Source organism: Oncorhynchus gorbuscha, linkage group LG23 (genome assembly GCF_021184085.1).
Source record: "Oncorhynchus gorbuscha isolate QuinsamMale2020 ecotype Even-year linkage group LG23, OgorEven_v1.0, whole genome shotgun sequence".
NCBI classification, from domain to species: Eukaryota; Metazoa; Chordata; class Actinopteri; order Salmoniformes; family Salmonidae; genus Oncorhynchus; species Oncorhynchus gorbuscha.
This window is the reverse complement of record NC_060195.1, coordinates 3,852,901-3,873,663: the sequence shown is the minus strand read 5'-3', so window position 1 is coordinate 3,873,663 and position 20,763 is coordinate 3,852,901. Positions and strand designations below refer to the sequence as shown.

The 20,763-nt window shown below is 49.5% G+C and overlaps 1 protein-coding gene across 1 annotated transcript in view; it reads right to left on the bottom strand.

The window, feature by feature from the left end:
- Nucleotides 1-20,763, bottom strand: part of unc5a (unc-5 netrin receptor A) — a 610,423-nt gene that overhangs the window by 207,451 nt on the left and 382,209 nt on the right. The window contains exon 6 of the mRNA XM_046325030.1: nucleotides 116-283. Within this exon, the coding sequence (XP_046180986.1) occupies nucleotides 116-283 (168 nt within the window). The remainder of the gene's footprint in view (nucleotides 1-115; nucleotides 284-20,763) is intronic.

The window sequence follows — 20,763 nt, the reverse complement described above, 5'->3', positions numbered from 1 at the left end:
GCCTAGCTGAATGACTGGGAGAGGTTGAGCGGGCGGTGTTACCTGGGCAGGTGGAGCTACAGGACAGGAAGTAGCCTAGCTAAATGCCTGGGAGCGGATGAGCGGGCGGTGTTACCTGGGCAGGTGGCAGTGCAGGCGCTTTTCTGGACATTCTGTCCGTCGCAGGCCAAGCCCCCGTTCAGCGGCGTGGGATTGGTGCAGCTGCGGCTCCTCCTCTGCCAGCCCCTCCCACAAACTGAGCTGCACGCCGACCACGTTGTCCAGGTAGACCAACCTCCGTTCACTGTCACCGTGACGAAGTGATGGAGGGAGAGGAGGAGGGAAGACAAGGAGTAAGATAGGGGAGGGAGGGATGGAGGGAGAGGAGGAGGGAAGTCAAGGAGTAAGATAGGGGAGGGAGGGATGGAGGGAGAGGAGGAGGGAAGTCAAGGAGTAAGATAGGGGAGGGAGGGATGGAGGGAGAGGAGGAGGGAAGAGAGGAGGAGGGAAGCCAATGAGTAAGATAGGGGAGGGGGGATGGAGGGAGAGGAGGAGGGAAGAGAGGAGGAGGGAAGCCAAGGAGTAAGATAGGGGAGGGAGGGATGGAGGGAGAGGAGGAGGGAAGCCAAGGAGTAAGGTAGGGGAGGGGTGGGATGGAGGGAGGGAGAGGAGGAGGGAAGCCAAGGAGTACGATAGGGGAGGGGTGGGATGGAGGGAGAGGAGGAGGGAAGTCAAGGAGTAAGATAGGGGAGGGAGGGATGGAGGGAGAGGAGGAGGGAAGTCAAGGAGTAAGATAGGGGAGGGAGGGATGGAGGGAGAGGAGGAGGGAAACCAAGGAGTAAGATAGGGGAGGGAGGAATGGAGGAAGAGGAGGAGGGAAGCCAAGGAGTAAGATAGGGGACGGAGGGATGGAGGGAGAGGAGGAGGGAAGTCAAGGAGTAAGATAGGGGAGGGAGGGATGGAGGGAGAGGAGGAGGGAAGTCAAGGAGTAAGATAGGGGAGGGAGGGATGGAGGGAGAGGAGGAGGGAAGTCAAGGAGTAAGATAGGGGAGGGAGGGATGGAGGTAGAGGAGGAGGGAAGCCAAGGAGTAAGATAGGGGAGGGAGGGATGGAGGGAGAGGAGGAGGGAAGCCAAGGAGTAAGATAGGGGAGGGAGGGATGGAGGGAGAGGAGGAGGGAAGTCAAGGAGTAAGATAGGGGAGGGAGGGATGGAGGGAGAGGAGGAGGGAAGCCAAGGAGTAAGATAGGGGAGGGAGGAATGGAGGAAGAGGAGGAGGGAAGCCAAGGAGTAAGATAGGGGACGGAGGGATGGAGGGAGAGGAGGAGGGAAGTCAAGGAGTAAGATAGGGGAGGGAGGGATGGAGGGAGAGGAGGAGGGAAGTCAAGGAGTAAGATAGGGGAGGGAGGGATGGAGGGAGAGGAGGAGGGAAGCCAAGGAGTAAGATAGGGAGGGAGGGATGGAGGGAGAGGAGGAGGGAAGTCAAGGAGTAAGATAGGGGAGGGAGGGATGGAGGGAGAGGAGGAGGGAAGACAAGGAGTAAGATAGGGGAGGGAGGGATGGAGGGAGAGGAGGAGGGAAGTCAAGGAGTAAGATAGGGGAGGGAGGGATGGAGGGAGAGGAGGAGGGAAGTCAAGGAGTAAGATAGGGGACGGAGTGATGGAGGGAGAGGAGGAGGGAAGTCAAGGAGTAAGATAGGGGAGGGAGGGATGGAGGGAGAGGAGGAGGGAAGCCAAGGAGAAGATAGGGGAGGGAGGGATGGAGGGAGAGGAGGAGGGAAGCCAAGGAGTAAGATAGGGGAGGGAGGGATGGAGGGAGAGGAGGAGGGAAGTCAAGGAGTAAGATAGGGGGGAGGGAGGGAGGGAGGGAGGGATGGATGGAGGGAGGGAGGGAGGGAGGAGAGGTGGTGGAATGGGTGTGTAGGAGGGAGGGACGGAGGAGAGGTGGTGGAAGGGGAGGGTGGGATAGAGGGAGGGGGAGGGTGGGATAGAGGGAGGGGAGGGTGGGACAGAGGAGGGAGAGGGTGGGACAGAGGGAGGGAGAGAAGGTACAGGGAAGGAGGGAAGGAGGAAGGTAGGGAGAAGAGGAGGGAATGAGAGAAGGTACAGGGAAGGAGGGAAGGAGGAAGGTAGGGAGAAGAGGAGGGAATGAGAGAAGGTACAGGGAAGGAGGGAAGGAGGAAGGTAGGGAGAAGAGGAGGGAATGAGAGAAGGTACAGGGAAGGAGGGAAGGAGGAAGGTAGGGAGAAGAGGAGGGAATGAGAGAAGGTACAGGGAAGGAGGGATGGAGGAAGGTAGGGAGCAGAGGAGGGAGTGAGGGGAACAGGGAAAGTGGAAGAGAGGAGTGGAGGGAGGAAGCGACAAATCAGCCAGGGACCCGACATGGTTCTGTCTGACTACATGTATCATGGACAGATATATATTAGTGGGGTCCTGTCTGTATCATGGACTGATATATATTAGTGGGGTCCTGTCTGTATCATGGACAGATATATATTAGTGGGGTCCTGTCTGTACCATGGACTGATATATATTAGTGGGGTCCTGTCTGTATCATGGACAGATATATATTAGTGGGGTCCTGTCTGTATCATGGACAGATATATATTAGTGGGGTCCTGTCTGTATCATGGACAGATATATAATAGTGGGGTCCTGTCTGTATCATGGACAGATATATATTAGTGGGGTCCTGTCTGTATCATCGACAGATATATATTAGTGGGGTCCTGTCTGTATCATGGACAGATATATATTAGTGGGGTCCTGTCTGTATCATCGACAGATATATATTAGTGGGGTCCTGTCTGTATCATGGACATATATATATTAGTGGGGTCCTGTCTGTATCATGGACTGATATATATTAGTGGGGTCCTGTCTGTATCATGGACTGATATATATTAGTGGGGTCCTGTCTGTATCATGGACAGATATATATTAGTGGGGTCCTGTCTGTATCATCGACAGATATATATTAGTGGGGTCCTGTCTGTATCATCGACAGATATATATTAGTGGGGTCCTGTCTGTATCATGGCCAGATAGATCTAGTATGAGTTGTATGTCTGCTGCCATGTGACTACGGTACTGTAGGTGTGATGCTGTCTGCTGCCATGTGATACTGTACTGTGGGTGTGATGCTGTCTGCTGCCATGTGATACTGTACTGTAGGTGTGATGCTGTCTGCTGCCATGTGATACTGTACTGTAGGTGTGATGCTGTCTGCTGCCATGTGACTACAGGACTGTAGGTGTGATGCTGTCTGCTGCCATGTGACTACAGTACTGTAGGTGTGATGCTGTCTGCTGCCATGTGACTACAGTACTGTAGGAGTGATGCTGTCTGCTGCCATGTGACTACAGGACTGTGGGTGTGATGCTGTCTGCTGCCATGTGACTACTGTACTGTAGTTGTGATGCTGTATGCTGCCATGTGATACTGTACTGTAGGTGTGATGCTGTCTGCTGCCATGTGACTACAGGACTGTGGGTGTGATGCTGTCTGCTGCCATGTGACTACAGTAATGTAGGTGTGATGCTGTCTGCTGCCATGTGACTACAGTACTGTAGGTGTGATGCTGTCTGCTGCCATGTGACTACAGGACTGTAGGTGTGATGCTGTCTGCTGCCATGTGACTACAGTACTGTGGGTGTGATGCTGTCTGCTGCCATGTGACTACAGGACTGTAGTTGTGATGCTGTCTGCTGCCATGTGATACTGTACTGTAGGTGTGATGCTGTCTGCTGCCATGTGACTACTGTACTGTGGGTGTGATGCTGTCTGCTGCCATGTGATACTGTACTGTAGATGTGATGCTGTCTGCTGCCATGTGACTACAGTACTGTGGGTGTGATGCTGTCTGCTGCCATGTGCTACAGTACTGTGGGTGTGATGCTGTCTGCTGCCATGTGACTACAGTACTGTGGGTGTGATGCTGTCTGCTGCCATGTGACTACGGTACTGTGGGTGTGATGCTGTCTGCTGCCATGTGACTACAGTACTGTGGGTGTGATGCTGTCTGCTGCCATGTGACTACTGTACTGTAGTTGTGATGCTGTCTGCTGCCATGTGATACTGTACTGTAGGTGTGATGCTGTCTGCTGCCATGTGACTACAGGACTGTGGGTGTGATGCTGTCTGCTGCCATGTGACTACAGTACTGTAGGTGTGATGCTGTCTGCTGCCATGTGACTACAGTACTGTAGGTGTGATGCTGTCTGCTGCCATGTGACTACAGGACTGTAGGTGTGATGCTGTCTGCTGCCATGTGACTACAGTACTGTGGGTGTGATGCTGTCTGCTGCCATGTGACTACAGGACTATAGTTGTGATGCTGTCTGCTGCCATGTGATACTGTACTGTAGGTGTGATGCTGTCTGCTGCCATGTGACTACTGTACTGTGGGTGTGATGCTGTCTGCTGCCATGTGATACTGTACTGTAGATGTGATGCTGTCTGCTGCCATGTGACTACAGTACTGTGGGTGTGATGCTGTCTGCTGCCATGTGCTACAGTACTGTGGGTGTGATGCTGTCTGCTGCCATGTGACTACGGTACTGTGGGTGTGATGCTGTCTGCTGCCATGTGACTACAGTACTGTGGGTGTGATGCTGTCTGCTGCCATGTGACTACTGTACTGTAGTTGTGATGCTGTCTGCTGCCATGTGATACTGTACTGTAGGTGTGATGCTGTCTGCTGCCATGTGACTACAGGACTGTGGGTCTGATGCTGTCTGCTGCCATGTGACTACAGTACTGTAGGTGTGATGCTGTCTGCTGCCATGTGACTACAGTACTGTGGGTGTGATGCTGTCTGCTGCCATGTGACCACAGGACTGTAGGTGTGATGCTGTCTGCTGCCATGTGACTACAGGACTGTATGTGTGATGCTGTCTGCTGCCCTGCCATGTATTCTCAATGACAAGGTAACCATGGTAACTGATCCTATTTGGAACACTACTTCATAGCCCTATAGGCCCTGGTTAAAAGTAGTGCACTACTTCATAGCCCTATAGGCCCTGGTCAAAAGTAGTGCACTACTTCATAGCCCTATAGGCCCTGGTCAAAAGTAGTGCACTACTTCATAGCCCTATAGGCCCTGGTCAAAGAAAGTAGTGCACTACAAAGGGAATAGTTTGCCAGTTGGGATGGAGCCAATGTACATCCTGACTAGAGTCAATGACAGGTGCACCAGCGGGCAGGCTACCCTTTTCCTTGAGCTGCGAACAAAGTGACCACCGTGGGGGACAGGAAAGAACGTGACACCCTGCTGCTCTTGACCTTGGTTCCATGTTCAAGAAAAAACTGCAGAAAGACATAAACACACCTGCTCCTGTGCTGTGGTATGTACACTAGCTGTGAATATGTAACTATGGTAACTGTCATTCTCTTTCTCAAACTAGATACTGCCCGTGTCCAAATATCCATACTAGCGTACTAAATACTTAAACTGCATACGATGTCAAATCAAAGGACTTTATTAATCACATGAGCCGAATACAACAAGTGTAGACCTTAGGGTGAAATGTTTACTTTACAAGCCCTTAACCAACAGTGCAGTTCAAGAAGAGTTAAGAAAATATTTACCAAATAAACTAAAGTAAAAAATTTTTTTAAAATAATAAGCAACACAATAACATAACAATAACAAGGTTTTATACAGGGGTTACCGGTACCGAGTCAATGTGGAGGCTATATACAGGGGTTACCGGTACCGAGTCAGTGTGGAGGCTTTATACAGGGGTTACCGGTACCGAGTCAGTGTGGAGGCTATATACAGGGGTTACCGGTACCGAGTCAGTGTGGAGGCTTTATACAGGGGTTACCGGTACCGAGTCAGTGTGGAGGCTATATACAGGGGTTACCGGTACCGAGTCAGTGTGGAGGCTATATACAGGGGTTACCGGTACCGAGTCAGTGTGGAGGCTTTATACAGGGGTTACCGGTACCGAGTCAGTGTGGAGGCTTTATACAGGGGTTACCGGTACAGAGTCAGTGTGGAGGCTTTATACAGGGGTTACCGGTACAGAGTCAGTGTGGAGGCTTTATACAGGGGTTACCGGTACAGAGTCAGTGTGGAGGCTTTATACAGGGGTTACCGGTACAGAGTCAGTGTGGAGGCTTTATACAGGGGTTACCGGTACAGAGTCAGTGTGGAGGCTTTATACAGGGGTTACCGGTACCGAGTCAATGTGGAGGCTTTATACAGGGGTTACCGGTACAGAGTCAGTGTGGAGGCTTTATACAGGGGTTACCGGTACAGAGTCAGTGTGGAGGCTTTATACAGGGGTTACCGGTACAGAGTCAGTGTGGAGGCTTTATACAGGGGTTACCGGTACCGAGTCAGTGTGGAGGCTTTATACAGGGGTTACCGGTACAGAGTCAGTGTGGAGGCTTTATACAGGGGTTACCGGTACAGAGTCAGTGTGGAGGCTTTATACAGGGGTTACCGGTACCGAGTCAGTGTGGAGGCTTTATACAGGGGTTACCGGTACAGAGTCAGTGTGGAGGCTTTATACAGGGGTTACCGGTACCGAGTCAGTGTGGAGGCTTTATACAGGGGTTACCGGTACCGAGTCAGTGTGGAGGCTTTATACAGGGGTTACCGGTACAGAGTCAGTGTGGAGGCTTTATACAGGGGTTACCGGTACCGAGTCAGTGTGGAGGCTTTATACAGGGGTTACCGGTACCGAGTCAGTGTGGAGGCTTTATACAGGGGTTACCGGTACCGAGTCAGTGTGGAGGCTTTATACAGGGGTTACCGGTACAGAGTCAGTGTGGAGGCTTTATACAGGGGTTACCGGTACCGAGTCAGTGTGGAGGCTTTATACAGGGGTTACCGGTACCGAGTCAGTGTGGAGGCTTTATACAGGGGTTACCGGTACAGAGTCAGTGTGGAGGCTTTATACAGGGGTTACCGGTACCGAGTCAGTGTGGAGGCTTTATACAGGGGTTACCGGTACAGAGTCAGTGTGGAGGCTTTATACAGGGGTTACCGGTACAGAGTCAGTGTGGAGGCTTTATACAGGGGTTACCGGTACCGAGTCAGTGTGGAGGCTTTATACAGGGGTTACCGGTACCGAGTCAGTGTGGAGGCTTTATACAGGGGTTACCGGTACAGAGTCAGTGTGGAGGCTTTATACAGGGGTTACCGGTACAGAGTCAATGTGGAGGCTATATACAGGGGTTACCGGTACAGAGTCAGTGTGGAGGCTTTATACAGGGGTTACCGGTACAGAGTCAGTGTGGAGGCTTTATACAGGGGTTACCGGTACCGAGTCAGTGTGGAGGCTTTATACAGGGGTTACCGGTACCGAGTCAGTGTGGAGGCTTTATACAGGGGTTACCGGTACAGAGTCAGTGTGGAGGCTATATACAGGGGGTACCGGTACCGAGTCAATGTGGAGGCTTTATACAGGGGGTACCGGTACAGAGTCAGTGTGGAGGCTATATACAGGGGGTACCGGTACCGAGTCAATGTGGAGGCTTTATACAGGGGTTACCGGTACCGAGTCAGTGTGGAGGCTTTATACAGGGGTTACCGGTACCGAGTCAGTGTGGAGGCTATATACAGGGGTTACCGGTACCGAGTCAGTGTGGAGGCTATATACAGGGGGTACCGGTACCGAGTCAGTGTGGAGGCTATATACAGGGGGTACCGGTACCGAGTCAGTGTGGAGGCTATATACAGGGGTTACCGGTACCGAGTCAGTGTGGAGGCTATATACAGGGGTTACCGGTACCGAGTCAGTGTGGAGGCTATATACAGGGGGTACCGGTACCGAGTCAGTGTGGAGGCTTTATACAGGGGGTACCGGTACCGAGTCAGTGTGGAGGCTTTATTCAGGGGTACCGGTACCGAGTCAGTGTGGAGGCTATATACAGGGGGTACCGGTACCGAGTCAGTGTGGAGGCTTTATACAGGGGGTACCGGTACCGAGTCAGTGTGGAGGCTATATACAGGGGGTACCGGTACCGAGTCAGTGTGGAGGCTTTATACAGGGGGTACCGGTACAGAGTCAGTGTGGAGGCTTTATACAGGGGTACCGGTACCGAGTCAGTGTGGAGGCTATATACAGGGGGTACCGGTACCGAGTCAGTGTGGAGGCTTTATACAGGGGGTACCGGTACCGAGTCAGTGTGGAGGCTTTATACAGGGGGTACCGGTACCGAGTCAGTGTGGAGGCTTTATACAGGGGTTACCGGTACCGAGTCAGTGTGGAGGCTTTATACAGGGGTTACCGGTACAGAGTCAGTGTGGAGGCTTTATACAGGGGATACCGGTACCGAGTCAGTGTGGAGGCTTTATACAGGGGGTACCGGTACCGAGTCAGTGTGGAGGCTTTATACAGGGGTTACCGGTACCGAGTCAGTGTGGAGGCTATATACAGGGGGTACCGGTACCGAGTCAGTGTGGAGGCTATATACAGGGGTTACCGGTACCGAGTCAGTGTGGAGGCTTTATACAGGGGGTACCGGTACAGAGTCAGTGTGGAGGCTTTATACAGGGGGTACCGGTACAGAGTCAATGTGGAGGCTTTATACAGGGGGTACCGGTACCGAGTCAGTGTGGAGGCTTTATACAGGGGGTACCGGTACCGAGTCAGTGTGGAGGCTATATACAGGGGGTACCGGTACCGAGTCAGTGTGGAGGCTATATACAGGGGTTACCGGTACCGAGTCAGTGTGGAGGCTATATACAGGGGGTACCGGTACAGAGTCAGTGTGGAGGCTATATACAGGGGTTACCGGTACCGAGTCAGTGTGGAGGCTATATACAGGGGTTACCGGTACCGAGTCAGTGTGGAGGCTTTATACAGGGGTTACCGGTACCGAGTCAGTGTGGAGGCTATATACAGGGGGTACCGGTACAGAGTCAATGTGGAGGCTTTATACAGGGGTTACCGGTACAGAGTCAATGTGGAGGCTTTATACAGGGGTTACCGGTACCGAGTCAGTGTGGAGGCTTTATACAGGGGTTACCGGTACCGAGTCAGTGTGGAGGCTTTATACAGGGGTTACCGGTACCGAGTCAGTGTGGAGGCTTTATACAGGGGTTACCGGTACCGAGTCAGTGTGGAGGCTTTATACAGGGGTTACCGGTACCGAGTCAGTGTGGAGGCTTTATACAGGGGTTACCGGTACCGAGTCAGTGTGGAGGCTTTATACAGGGGTTACCGGTACCGAGTCAGTGTGGAGGCTTTATACAGGGGGTACCGGTACCGAGTCAGTGTGGAGGCTATATACAGGGGTTACCGGTACCGAGTCAGTGTGGAGGCTAAATACAGGGGTTACCGGTCCAGAGTCAATGTGGAGGCTTTATACAGGGGGTACCGGTACCGAGTCAGTGTGGAGGCTTTATACAGGGGTTACCGGTACCGAGTCAGTGTGGAGGCTTTATACAGGGGTTACCGGTACAGAGTCAATGTGGAGGCTTTATACAGGGGTTACCGGTACAGAGTCAGTGTGGAGGCTATATACAGGGGTTACCGGTACAGAGTCAATGTGGAGGCTTTATACAGGGGTTACCGGTACAGAGTCAGTGTGGAGGCTATATACAGGGGTTACAGAGTCAATGTGGAGGCTTTACCCGGTACAGAGTCAGTGTGGAGGCTTTATACAGGGGTTACCGGTACCGAGTCAGTGTGGAGGCTTTATACAGGGGTTACCGGTACCGAGTCAGTGTGGAGGCTTTATACAGGGGTTACCGGTACAGAGTCAGTGTGGAGGCTTTATACAGGGGTTACCGGTACCGAGTCAGTGTGGACGCTTTATACAGGGGTTACCGGTACCGAGTCAGTGTGGAGGCTTTATACAGGGGTTACCGGTACAGAGTCAGTGTGGAGGCTATATACAGGGGTTACCGGTACAGAGTCAATGTGGAGGCTTTATACAGGGGTTACCGGTACAGAGTCAGTGTGGAGGCTATATACAGGGGTTACCGGTACAGAGTCAATGTGGAGGCTTTATACAGGGGTTACCGGTACAGAGTCAGTGTGGAGGCTATATACAGGGGTTACCGGTACAGAGTCAGTGTGGAGGCTTTATACAGGGGTTACCAGTACCGAGTCAGTGTGGAGGCTTTATACAGGGGTTACCGGTACAGAGTCAGTGTGGAGGCTTTATACAGGGGTTACCGGTACAGAGTCAGTGTGGAGGCTATATACAGGGGGTACCAGTACAGAGTCAATGTGGAGGCTATATACAGGGGTTACCGGTACCGAGTCAGTGTGGAGGCTTTATACAGGGGTTACCGGTACCGAGTCAGTGTGGAGGCTTTATACAGGGGTTACCGGTACAGAGTCAGTGTGGAGGCTATATACAGGGGGTACCAGTACAGAGTCAATGTGGAGGCTTTATACAGGGGTTACCGGTACAGAGTCAGTGTGGAGGCTATATACAGGGGGTACCAGTACAGAGTCAATGTGGAGGCTTTATACAGGGGTTACCGGTACAGAGTCAGTGTGGAGGCTATATACAGGGGGTACCGGTACCGAGTCAGTGTGGAGGCTTTATACAGGGGTTACCGGTACCGAGTCAGTGTGGAGGCTATATACAGGGGGTACCGGTACAGAGTCAGTGTGGAGGCTTTATACAGGGGTTACCGGTACCGAGTCAGTGTGGAGGCTTTATACAGGGGTTACCGGTACCGAGTCAGTGTGGAGGCTTTATACAGGGGTTACCGGTACCGAGTCAGTGTGGAGGCTTTATACAGGGGTTACCGGTACCGAGTCAGTGTGGAGGCTTTATACAGGGGTTACCGGTACCGAGTCAGTGTGGAGGCTTTATACAGGGGTTACCGTACCGAGTCAGTGTGGAGGCTTTATACAGGGGTTACCGGTACCGAGTCAGTGTGGAGGCTTTATACAGGGGTTACCGGTACCGAGTCAGTGTGGAGGCTTTATACAGGGGTTACCGGTACCGAGTCAGTGTGGAGGCTTTATACAGGGGTTACCGGTACCGAGTCAGTGTGGAGGCTTTATACAGGGGTTACCGGTACCGAGTCAGTGTGGAGGCTTTATACAGGGGTTACCGGTACCGAGTCAGTGTGGAGGCTTTATACAGGGGTTACCGGTACCGAGTCAGTGTGGAGGCTTTATACAGGGGTTACCGGTACCGAGTCAGTGTGGAGGCTTTATACAGGGGTTACCGGTACCGAGTCAGTGTGGAGGCTTTATACAGGGGTTACCGGTACCGAGTCAGTGTGGAGGCTTTATACAGGGTTACCGGTACCGAGTCAGTGTGGAGGCTTTATACAGGGGTTACCGGTACCGAGTCAGTGTGGAGGCTTTATACAGGGGTTACCGGTCACCGAGTCAGTGTGGAGGCTTTATACAGGGGTTACCGGTACCGAGTCAGTGTGGAGGCTTTATACAGGGGTTACCGGTACCGAGTCAGTGTGGAGGCTTTATACAGGGGTTACCGGTACCGAGTCAGTGTGGAGGCTTTATACAGGGGTTACCGGTACCGAGTCAGTGTGGAGGCTTTATACAGGGGTTACCGGTACCGAGTCAATGTGGAGGCTTTATACAGGGGTTACCGGTACCGAGTCAGTGTGGAGGCTTTATACAGGGGTTACCGGTACAGAGACAATGTGGAGGCTATATACAGGGGTTACCGGTACCGAGTCAGTGTGGAGGCTATATACAGGGGTTACCGGTACCGAGTCAGTGTGGAGGCTTTATACAGGGGTTACCGGTACAGAGTCAGTGTGGAGGCTTTATACAGGGGTTACCGGTACCGAGTCAGTGTGGAGGCTTTATACAGGGGTTCACTTTATACAGGGGTTACGGTACCGAGTCAGTGTGGAGGCTTTATACAGGGGTTACCGGTACCGAGTCAGTGTGGAGGCTTTATACAGGGGTTACCGGTACCGAGTCAGTGTGGAGGCTTTATACAGGGGTTACCGGTACCGAGTCAGTGTGGAGGCTTTATACAGGGTTACCGGTACCGAGTCAGTGTGGAGGCTTTATACAGGGGTTACCGGTACCGAGTCAGTGTGGAGGCTTTATACAGGGGTTACCGGTACCGAGTCAATGTGGAGGCTTTATACAGGGGTTACCGGTACCGAGTCAATGTGGAGGCTTTATACAGGGTGTGGAGGCAGTGTGGAGGCTATACAGGGGTTACCGGTACCGAGTCAGTGTGGAGGCTTTATACAGGGGTTACCGTTCAGTGTGGAGGCTTTATACAGGGGTTACCGAGTCAGTGTGGAGGCTTTATACAGGGGTTACCGGTACCGAGTCAGTGTGGAGGCTTTATACAGGGGTTACCGGTACCGAGTCAGTGTGGAGGCTTTATACAGGGGTTACCGGTACCGAGTCAGTGTGGAGGCTTTATACAGGGGTTACCGGTACCGAGTCAGTGTGGAGGCTTTATACAGGGGTTACCGGTACAGAGTCAGTGTGGAGGCTTTATACAGGGGTTACCGGTACCGAGTCAGTGTGGAGGCTTTATACAGGGGTTACCGGTACCGAGTCAGTGTGGAGGCTTTATACAGGGGTTACCGGTACCGAGTCAGTGTGGAGGCTTTATACAGGGGTTACCGGTACCGAGTCAGTGTGGAGGCTTTATACAGGGGTTACCCGAGTCAGTGTGGAGGCTTTATACAGGGTTACCGTTACCGGTTACCGGTACCGAGTCAATGTGGAGGCTTTATACAGGGGTTACCGGTACCGAGTCAGTGTGGAGGCTTTATACAGGGGTTACCGGTACCGAGTCAATGTGGAGGCTTTATACAGGGGTTACAGGGGAGGCTTTATACAGGGTTACCGTGTGGAGGCTATATACAGTCAGTGTGGAGGCTTTATACAGGGGTTACCGGTACCGAGTCAGTGTGGAGGCTTTATACAGGGGTTACCGGTACCGAGTCAGTGTGGAGGCTTTATACAGGGGTTACCGGTACCGAGTCAGTGTGGAGGCTTTATACAGGGGTTACCGGTACCGAGTCAGTGTGGAGGCTTTATACAGGGGTTACCGGTACCGAGTCAGTGTGGAGGCTTTATACAGGGGTTACCGGTACCGAGTCAGTGTGGAGGCTTTATACAGGGGTTACCGGTACCGAGTCAGTGTGGAGGCTTTATACAGGGGTTACCGGTACCGAGTCAGTGTGGAGGCTTTATACAGGGGTTACCGGTACCGAGTCAGTGTGGAGGCTTTATACAGGGGTTACCGGTACCGAGTCAGTGTGGAGGCTTTATACAGGGGTTACCGGTACAGAGACAATGTGGAGGCTATATACAGGGGTCAGTGTGGAGGCTTTATACAGGGGTTACCGGTACCGAGTCAGTGTGGAGGCTTTATACAGGGGTTACCGGTACCGAGTCAGTGTGGAGGCTTTATACAGGGGTTACCGGTACCGAGTCAGTGTGGAGGCTTTATACAGGGTTACCGGTTTCAGTGTGGAGGCTTTATACAGGGGTTACCGGTACCGAGTCAGTGTGGAGGCTTTATACAGGGGTTACCGGTACCGAGTCAGTGTGGAGGCTTTATACAGGGGTTACCGGGGTTACCGAGTCAGTGTGGAGGCTTTATACAGGGGTTACCGGTACCGAGTCAGTGTGGAGGCTTTATACAGGGGTTACCGGTACCGAGTCAGTGTGGAGGCTTTATACAGGGGTTACCGGTACCGAGTCAGTGTGGAGGCTTTATACAGGGGTTACCGGTACCGAGTCAGTGTGGAGGCTTTATACAGGGGTTACCGGTACCGAGTCAGTGTGGAGGCTTTATACAGGGGTTACCGGTACCGAGTCAGTGTGGAGGCTTTATACAGGGGTTACCGGTACCGAGTCAGTGTGGAGGCTTTATACAGGGGTTACCGGTACCGAGTCAGTGTGGAGGCTTTATACAGGGGTTACCGGTCAGTGTGGAGGCTTTATACAGGGGTTACCGGTAGTGTGGAGGCTTTATACAGGGGTTACCGGTACCGAGTCAGTGTGGAGGCTTTATACAGGGGTTACCGGTACCGAGTCAGTGTGGAGGCTTTATACAGGGGTTACCGGTACCGAGTCAGTGTGGAGGCTTTATACAGGGGTTACCGTCAGTGTGGAGGCTTTATACAGGGTTACAGAGTCAGTGTGGAGGCTTTATACAGGGGTTACCGGTACCGAGTCAGTGTGGAGGCTTTATACAGGGGTTACCGGTACCGAGTCAGTGTGGAGGCTTTATACAGGGGTTACCGGTACCGAGTCAGTGTGGAGGCTTTATACAGGGGTTACCGGTACCGAGTCAGTGTGGAGGCTTTATACAGGGGTTACCGGTACCGAGTCAGTGTGGAGGCTTTATACAGGGGTTACCGGTACCGAGTCAGTGTGGAGGCTTTATACAGGGGTTACCGGTACCGAGTCAGTGTGGAGGCTTTATACAGGGGTTACCGAGTCAGTGTGGAGGCTTTATACAGGGGTTACCGGTACCGAGTCAGTGTGGAGGCTTTATACAGGGGTTACCGGTACCGAGTCAGTGTGGAGGCTTTATACAGGGGTTACCGGTACCGAGTCAGTGTGGAGGCTTTATACAGGGGTTACCGGTACCGAGTCAGTGTGGAGGCTTTATACAGGGGTTACCGGTACCGAGTCAGTGTGTGTGGGGGGGTACTTGTTAGGTGAGGTAACTTGTAGGTAGGGGTGAAGTGCATAGATAATGCATAGATAATAAACAGCGAGCAGTAGCAGTATACAAACAAATGTGTGTGTGTGTGTGGGGGGGGGGTGTCAGTGTAAATAGTCTGGTGGCCATTTGATTAACTGTTCAGCAGTCTTATGGCTTGGGGGTAGAAGCTGTTTAGAAGCCTCTTGGTCCTAGACTTGGCACTCCGGTACAGCTTGCCATGCGCTAACAGAGAGAACAGTCTATGACTAGGGTGGCTGGAGTTTATGACAATTTTATGGGATTTCCTCTGACACTGCCTGTTATATAGGATGTTGATTGCAGGAAGCTTGGCCCCAGTGATGTACAGGGTCGTACGCACTAAACTCTGTGACTCCTTACGGTCAGATGCCGAACAGTTACCATACCAGGTGGTGATGAAACCGGTCAGGATGCTCTAGATGGTGCAGCTGTACAACATTTTGAGGATCTGAGGACCCATGCCAAATCTTTTCAGTCTCCTAAGGGGAAAGAATGTTTTGTCGTGCCCTCTTCACGACTGTCTTGGTGTGTTTGGACCATGATAGTTTGTTAGACACCAAGGAACTTGAAACACTCTACATGCTCCACTACAGCCCTGTCAATGTTAATGAGGCCCGCCTTTTTCTGTAGTCAACAATCAGCTCCTTTGTCTTGCTCACATTGAGAGAGAGGTTGTTGTCCTGGCACCACACTGCCAGTTCTCTGACCACTTTATAGTATCTTATTGTTGTTGGTGATCAGGCCTACCGCTGTTGTGTCGTCAGCAGACTTAATAATGGTGTTGGAGTCATTTTCGGCCACGCATTCGTGAGTGAACAGGGAGTACATTAGGGGACAAAGTACACACCCCAGAGGGACACCAGTGTTGAGGACCAGCTTGGCAGATGTGTTTTTGCCTACCCTTACCACCTGGGGACGGCCCATCAGGAACTCCAGGATCCAGTTGCAGAGGTTTGGTCCCAGGGTCCTTAGCTTAGTGATGAGCATCGTGGGCACTATGGTGTTGAACGCTAAGATGTAGTCAATGAACAGCATTCTCACATAGGTGTTCCGTTTGTCTAGGTGGGAAAGGGCAGTGTGGAATGCGATTGAGATTGTCTCATCTGTGGATCTGTTGGGGCGGTATGTGAATTGGAGTGGGTCTAGGATTTCCGGGATGATGGTGTTGATGTGAGCCATGACCAGCCTTTCAAAGCACTTCATGGCTACAGATGTGAGTGCCACGGGACGGTAATCATTTAGGCAGGTTACCTTCACTTCCTTGGGCACAGGGACTATGGTGGTCTGTTTGAAACATGTAGGTATTACAGACTCGGTCAGGGAGAAGTTGAAAATGTCAGTGAAGACACTTGCCAGTTGGTCCGTGCATGCTTTGCATACACACACTGGTAATCCGCCTGGAAGGTTGCTTGCCTCAAAGCTAGCATTAAAGGCATTTAGCTCGTATGGTAGGCTCACGTCACTGGGCAGCTCGCGTCTGGGTTTCCCTTTCTAGTCCGTAATAGGTTTCAAGCCCTGCCACATCCGACGAGCGTCAGAGCCGGTGTAGTAGGATTGAATCTTAATCCTGTATTGATGCTTTGCCTGTTTGATGGTTCGTCTGAAGGCAGAGTGGGCCTTATTATAAGCGTCCTGGTTAGAATCCCGCTCCTTGAAAGCGGCGGCTCTAACCTTTAGCTCAATGTGGATGTTGCCTGTAGTCCATGGCTTCTGGTTGGGATATGTACGTACGGTCACTGTGGGGATGACGCCGTCAAAGCACTTATTGATGAAGGCGATGACTGAGTTGGTATACTCCTCAATGCCATTGGATGAATCCCTCAACATATTCCAGTTTGCGCTAGCATAACAGTTATGTAGCGTGACATCCGAGTCATCTGACCACTTCCGTATTGAGTGAGTCACTGGTACTTCCTGCTTTATACACTATGCCCTCAGACAAACCATTAAACTGAGCAGTGAGACTAGTGTTAAGATTAAAGCCACACATAAGGACTGAGTATTGAGACTCGTGTTAAGATTAAAGACACACATAACGACTGAGTATTGAGACTCGTGTTAAGATTAAAGACACACATAAGGACTGAGTATTGAGACTCGTGTTAAGATTAAAGCCACACAGATTAAAGTACTTTTGGTTCCTTTGTCTCGGCATAACAGGCACTCCATGTGGTTGATGGATGTGAAGTGGTCTAAATGTAGGCTACATCACTATGTAATTTACCATCACTTTTCACACTTGAAAGACATTAAATACAGGGCTGTTATTCTTCTGATCTGACTGAGACTGACACCATCTCTGCTATTGCAACAAACAAAAAAATATTCCTGGTCTAAATTAATCTAGACTAATTTCATACAATACATTGTGTGTGTGTATGTGTGTGTGTTTATGTGACGGCTAGTATCAACTAGTGTCCCGTAGTGCGTGCCTGTGTGTCAAATCAAGCGAAATTAAATCAAATTATATCTGTCAAACGCTTCATAAACAACAGCAGTGAAATGCTGACTGACGGTCCTTCGCAACAATGCAGAGAGATAATAGAGAAATAATAGAAAAGTAAAAGACATAATGATAAGTGATAATAAATACACAATGAGTAACCTGACTATATACACAGAGTACCAGTACTGAGTCAATGAGTAACCTGACTATATACACAGAGTACCAGTACTGAGTCAATGAGTAACCTGACTATATACACAGAGTACCAGTACTGAGTCAATGAGTAACCTGACTATATACACAGAGTATCAGTACTGAGTCAATGAGTAACCTGACTATATACACAGAGTACCAGTACTGAGTCAATGAGTAACCTGACTATATACACAGAGTACCAGTACTGAGTCAATGAGTAACCTGACTATATACACAGAGTACCAGTACTGAGTCAATGAGTAACCTGACTATATACACAGAGTACCAGTACTGAGTCAATGAGTAACCTGACTATATACACAGAGTACCAGTACTGAGTCAATGAGTAACCTGACTATATACACAGAGTACCAGTACTGAGTCAATACCTGACTATATACACAGAGTACCAGTACTGAGTCAATGAGTAACCTGACTATATACACAGAGTACCAGTACTGAGTCAATGAGTAACCTGACTATATACACAGAGTACCAGTACTGAGTCAATGAGTAACCTGACTATATACACAGGGTACCAGTACTGAGTCAATGAGTAACCTGACTATATAGACAGAGTACCAGTACTGAGTCAATGAGTAACCTGACTATATAGACAGAGTACCAGTACTGAGTCAATGAGTAACCTGACTATATAGACAGAGTACCAGTACTGAGTCAATGAGTAACCTGACTATATACACAGAGTACCAGTACTGAGTCAATGAGTAACCTGACTATATACACAGAGTACCAGTACTGAGTCAATGAGTAACCTGACTATATACACAGAGTACCAGTACTGAGTCAATGAGTAACCTGACTATATACACAGAGTACCAGTACTGAGTCAATGAGTAACCTGACTATATACACAGTACTGAGTCAGTACCAGTACTGAGTCAATGAGTAACCTGACTATATACACAGAGTACCAGTACTGAGTCAATGAGTAACCTGACTATATACACAGAGTACCAGTACTGAGTCAATGAGTAACCTGACTATATACACAGAGTACCAGTACTGAGTCAATGAGTAACCTGACTATATACACAGAGTACCAGTACTGAGTCAATGAGTAACCTGACTATATACACAGAGTACCAGTACTGAGTCAATGAGTAACCTGACTATATACACAGAGTACCAGTACTGAGTCAATGAGTAACCTGACTATATACACAGAGTACCAGTACTGAGTCAATGAACCTGACTAACCTGACTATAATGAGTAACCTGACTATATACACAGAGTACCAGTACTGAGTCAATGAGTAACCTGACTATATACACAGAGTACCAGTACTGAGTCAATGAGTAACCTGACTATATACACAGAGTACCAGTACTGAGTCAATGAGTAACCTGACTATATACACAGAGTACCAGTACTGAGTCAATGAGTAACCTGACTATATACACAGAGTACCAGTACTGAGTCAATGAGTAACCTGACTATATACACAGAGTACCAGTACTGAGTCAATGAGTAACCTGACTATATACACAGAGTACCAGTACTGAGTCAATGAGTAACCTGACTATATACACAGAGTACCAGTACTGAGTCAATGAGTAACCTGACTATATACACAGAGTACCAGTACTGAGTCAATGAGTAACCTGACTATATACACAGAGTACCACTATATACACAGTACTGAGTCAATGAGTAACCTGACTATATACACAGAGTACCAGTACTGAGTCAATGAGTAACCTGACTATATACACAGAGTACCAGTACTGAGTCAATGAGTAACCTGACTATATACACAGAGTACCAGTACTGAGTCAATGAGTAACCTGACTATATACACAGAGTACCAGTACTGAATGTAAATGATACACAGTAACCTGACTATATACACAGAGTACCAGTACTGAGTCAATGAGTAACCTGACTATATACACAGAGTATCAGTACTGAGTCAATGAGTAACCTGACTATATACACAGGGTACCAGTACTGAGTCAATGAGTAACCTGACTATATACACAGAGTACCAGTACTGAGTCAATGAGTAACCTGACTATATACACAGAGTACCAGTACTGAGTCAATGAGTAACCTGACTATATACACAGAGTATCAGTACTGAGTCAATGAGTAACCTGACTATATACACAGAGTACCAGTACTGAGTCAATGAGTAACCTGACTATATACACAGAGTACCAGTACTGAGTCAATGAGTAACCTGACTATATACACAGAGTATCAGTACTGAGTCAATGAGTAACCTGACTATATACACAGAGTACCAGTACTTAGTCAATGAGTAACCTGACTATATACACAGAGTATCAGTACTGAGTCAATGAGTAACCTGACTATATACACAGAGTACCAGTACTGAGTCAATGAGTAACCTGACTATATACACAGAGTATCAGTACTGAGTCAATGAGTAACCTGACTATATACACAGAGTACCAGTACTGAGTCAATGAGTAACCTGACTATATACACAGAGTACCAGTACTGAGTCAATGAGTAACCTGACTATATACACAGAGTACCAGTACTGAGTCAATGAGTAACCTGACTATATACACAGAGTACCAGTACTGAGTCAATGAGTAACCTGACTATATACACAGAGTACCAGTACTGAGTCAATGAGTAACCTGACTATATACACAGGGTACCAGTACTGAGTCAATGAGTAACCTGACTATATACACAGAGTACCAGTACTGAGTCAATGAGTAACCTGACTATATACACAGAGTACCAGTACTGAGTCAATGAGTAACCTGACTATATACACAGGGTACCAGTACTGAGTCAATGAGTAACCTGCCTATATACACAGAGTACCATTACTGAGTCAATGAGTAACCTGACTATATACACAGAGTACCAGTACTGAGTCAATGAGTAACCTCACTATATACACAGAGTACCGATCAATACGTAACATGGTTATATACAGGGAGTACCAGGTAATAACATGGTTATATACAGGGAGTACCAGGTAATACCATGGCTATATACAGGAAGTACCAGGTAATAACATGGCTATATACAGGGAGTACCAGGTAATAACATGGTTATATACAGGGAGGTAATAACATGGCTATATACAGGGAGTACCAGGTAATAACATGGCTATATACAGGGAGCACCAGGTAATAACATGGTTATATACAGGGAGTACCAGGTAATAACATGGCTATATACAGGGAGTACCAGGTAGTAACATGGCTATATACAGGGAGGTAATAACATGGCTATATACAGGGAGGTAATAACATTGCTATATACAGGGAGTACCAGGTAATAACATGGTTATATACAGGGTACCAGTACTGAGTGATTGTGTATGTTGTCATTGTAGGGTCAATGCAGATAGTCAACAACTACATCACCAGCCTAACTAACTATTTAGCAGTCTTATAGCTTGGGGGTAGAAGCTGTTCAGGGTCCTGTTGGTTCCAGACCGTTTTCCGTGCGGCGTCAGAGAGAACAGTCTACGACTTGGGTGGTTGGAGTCTTTGATAATGTTTAG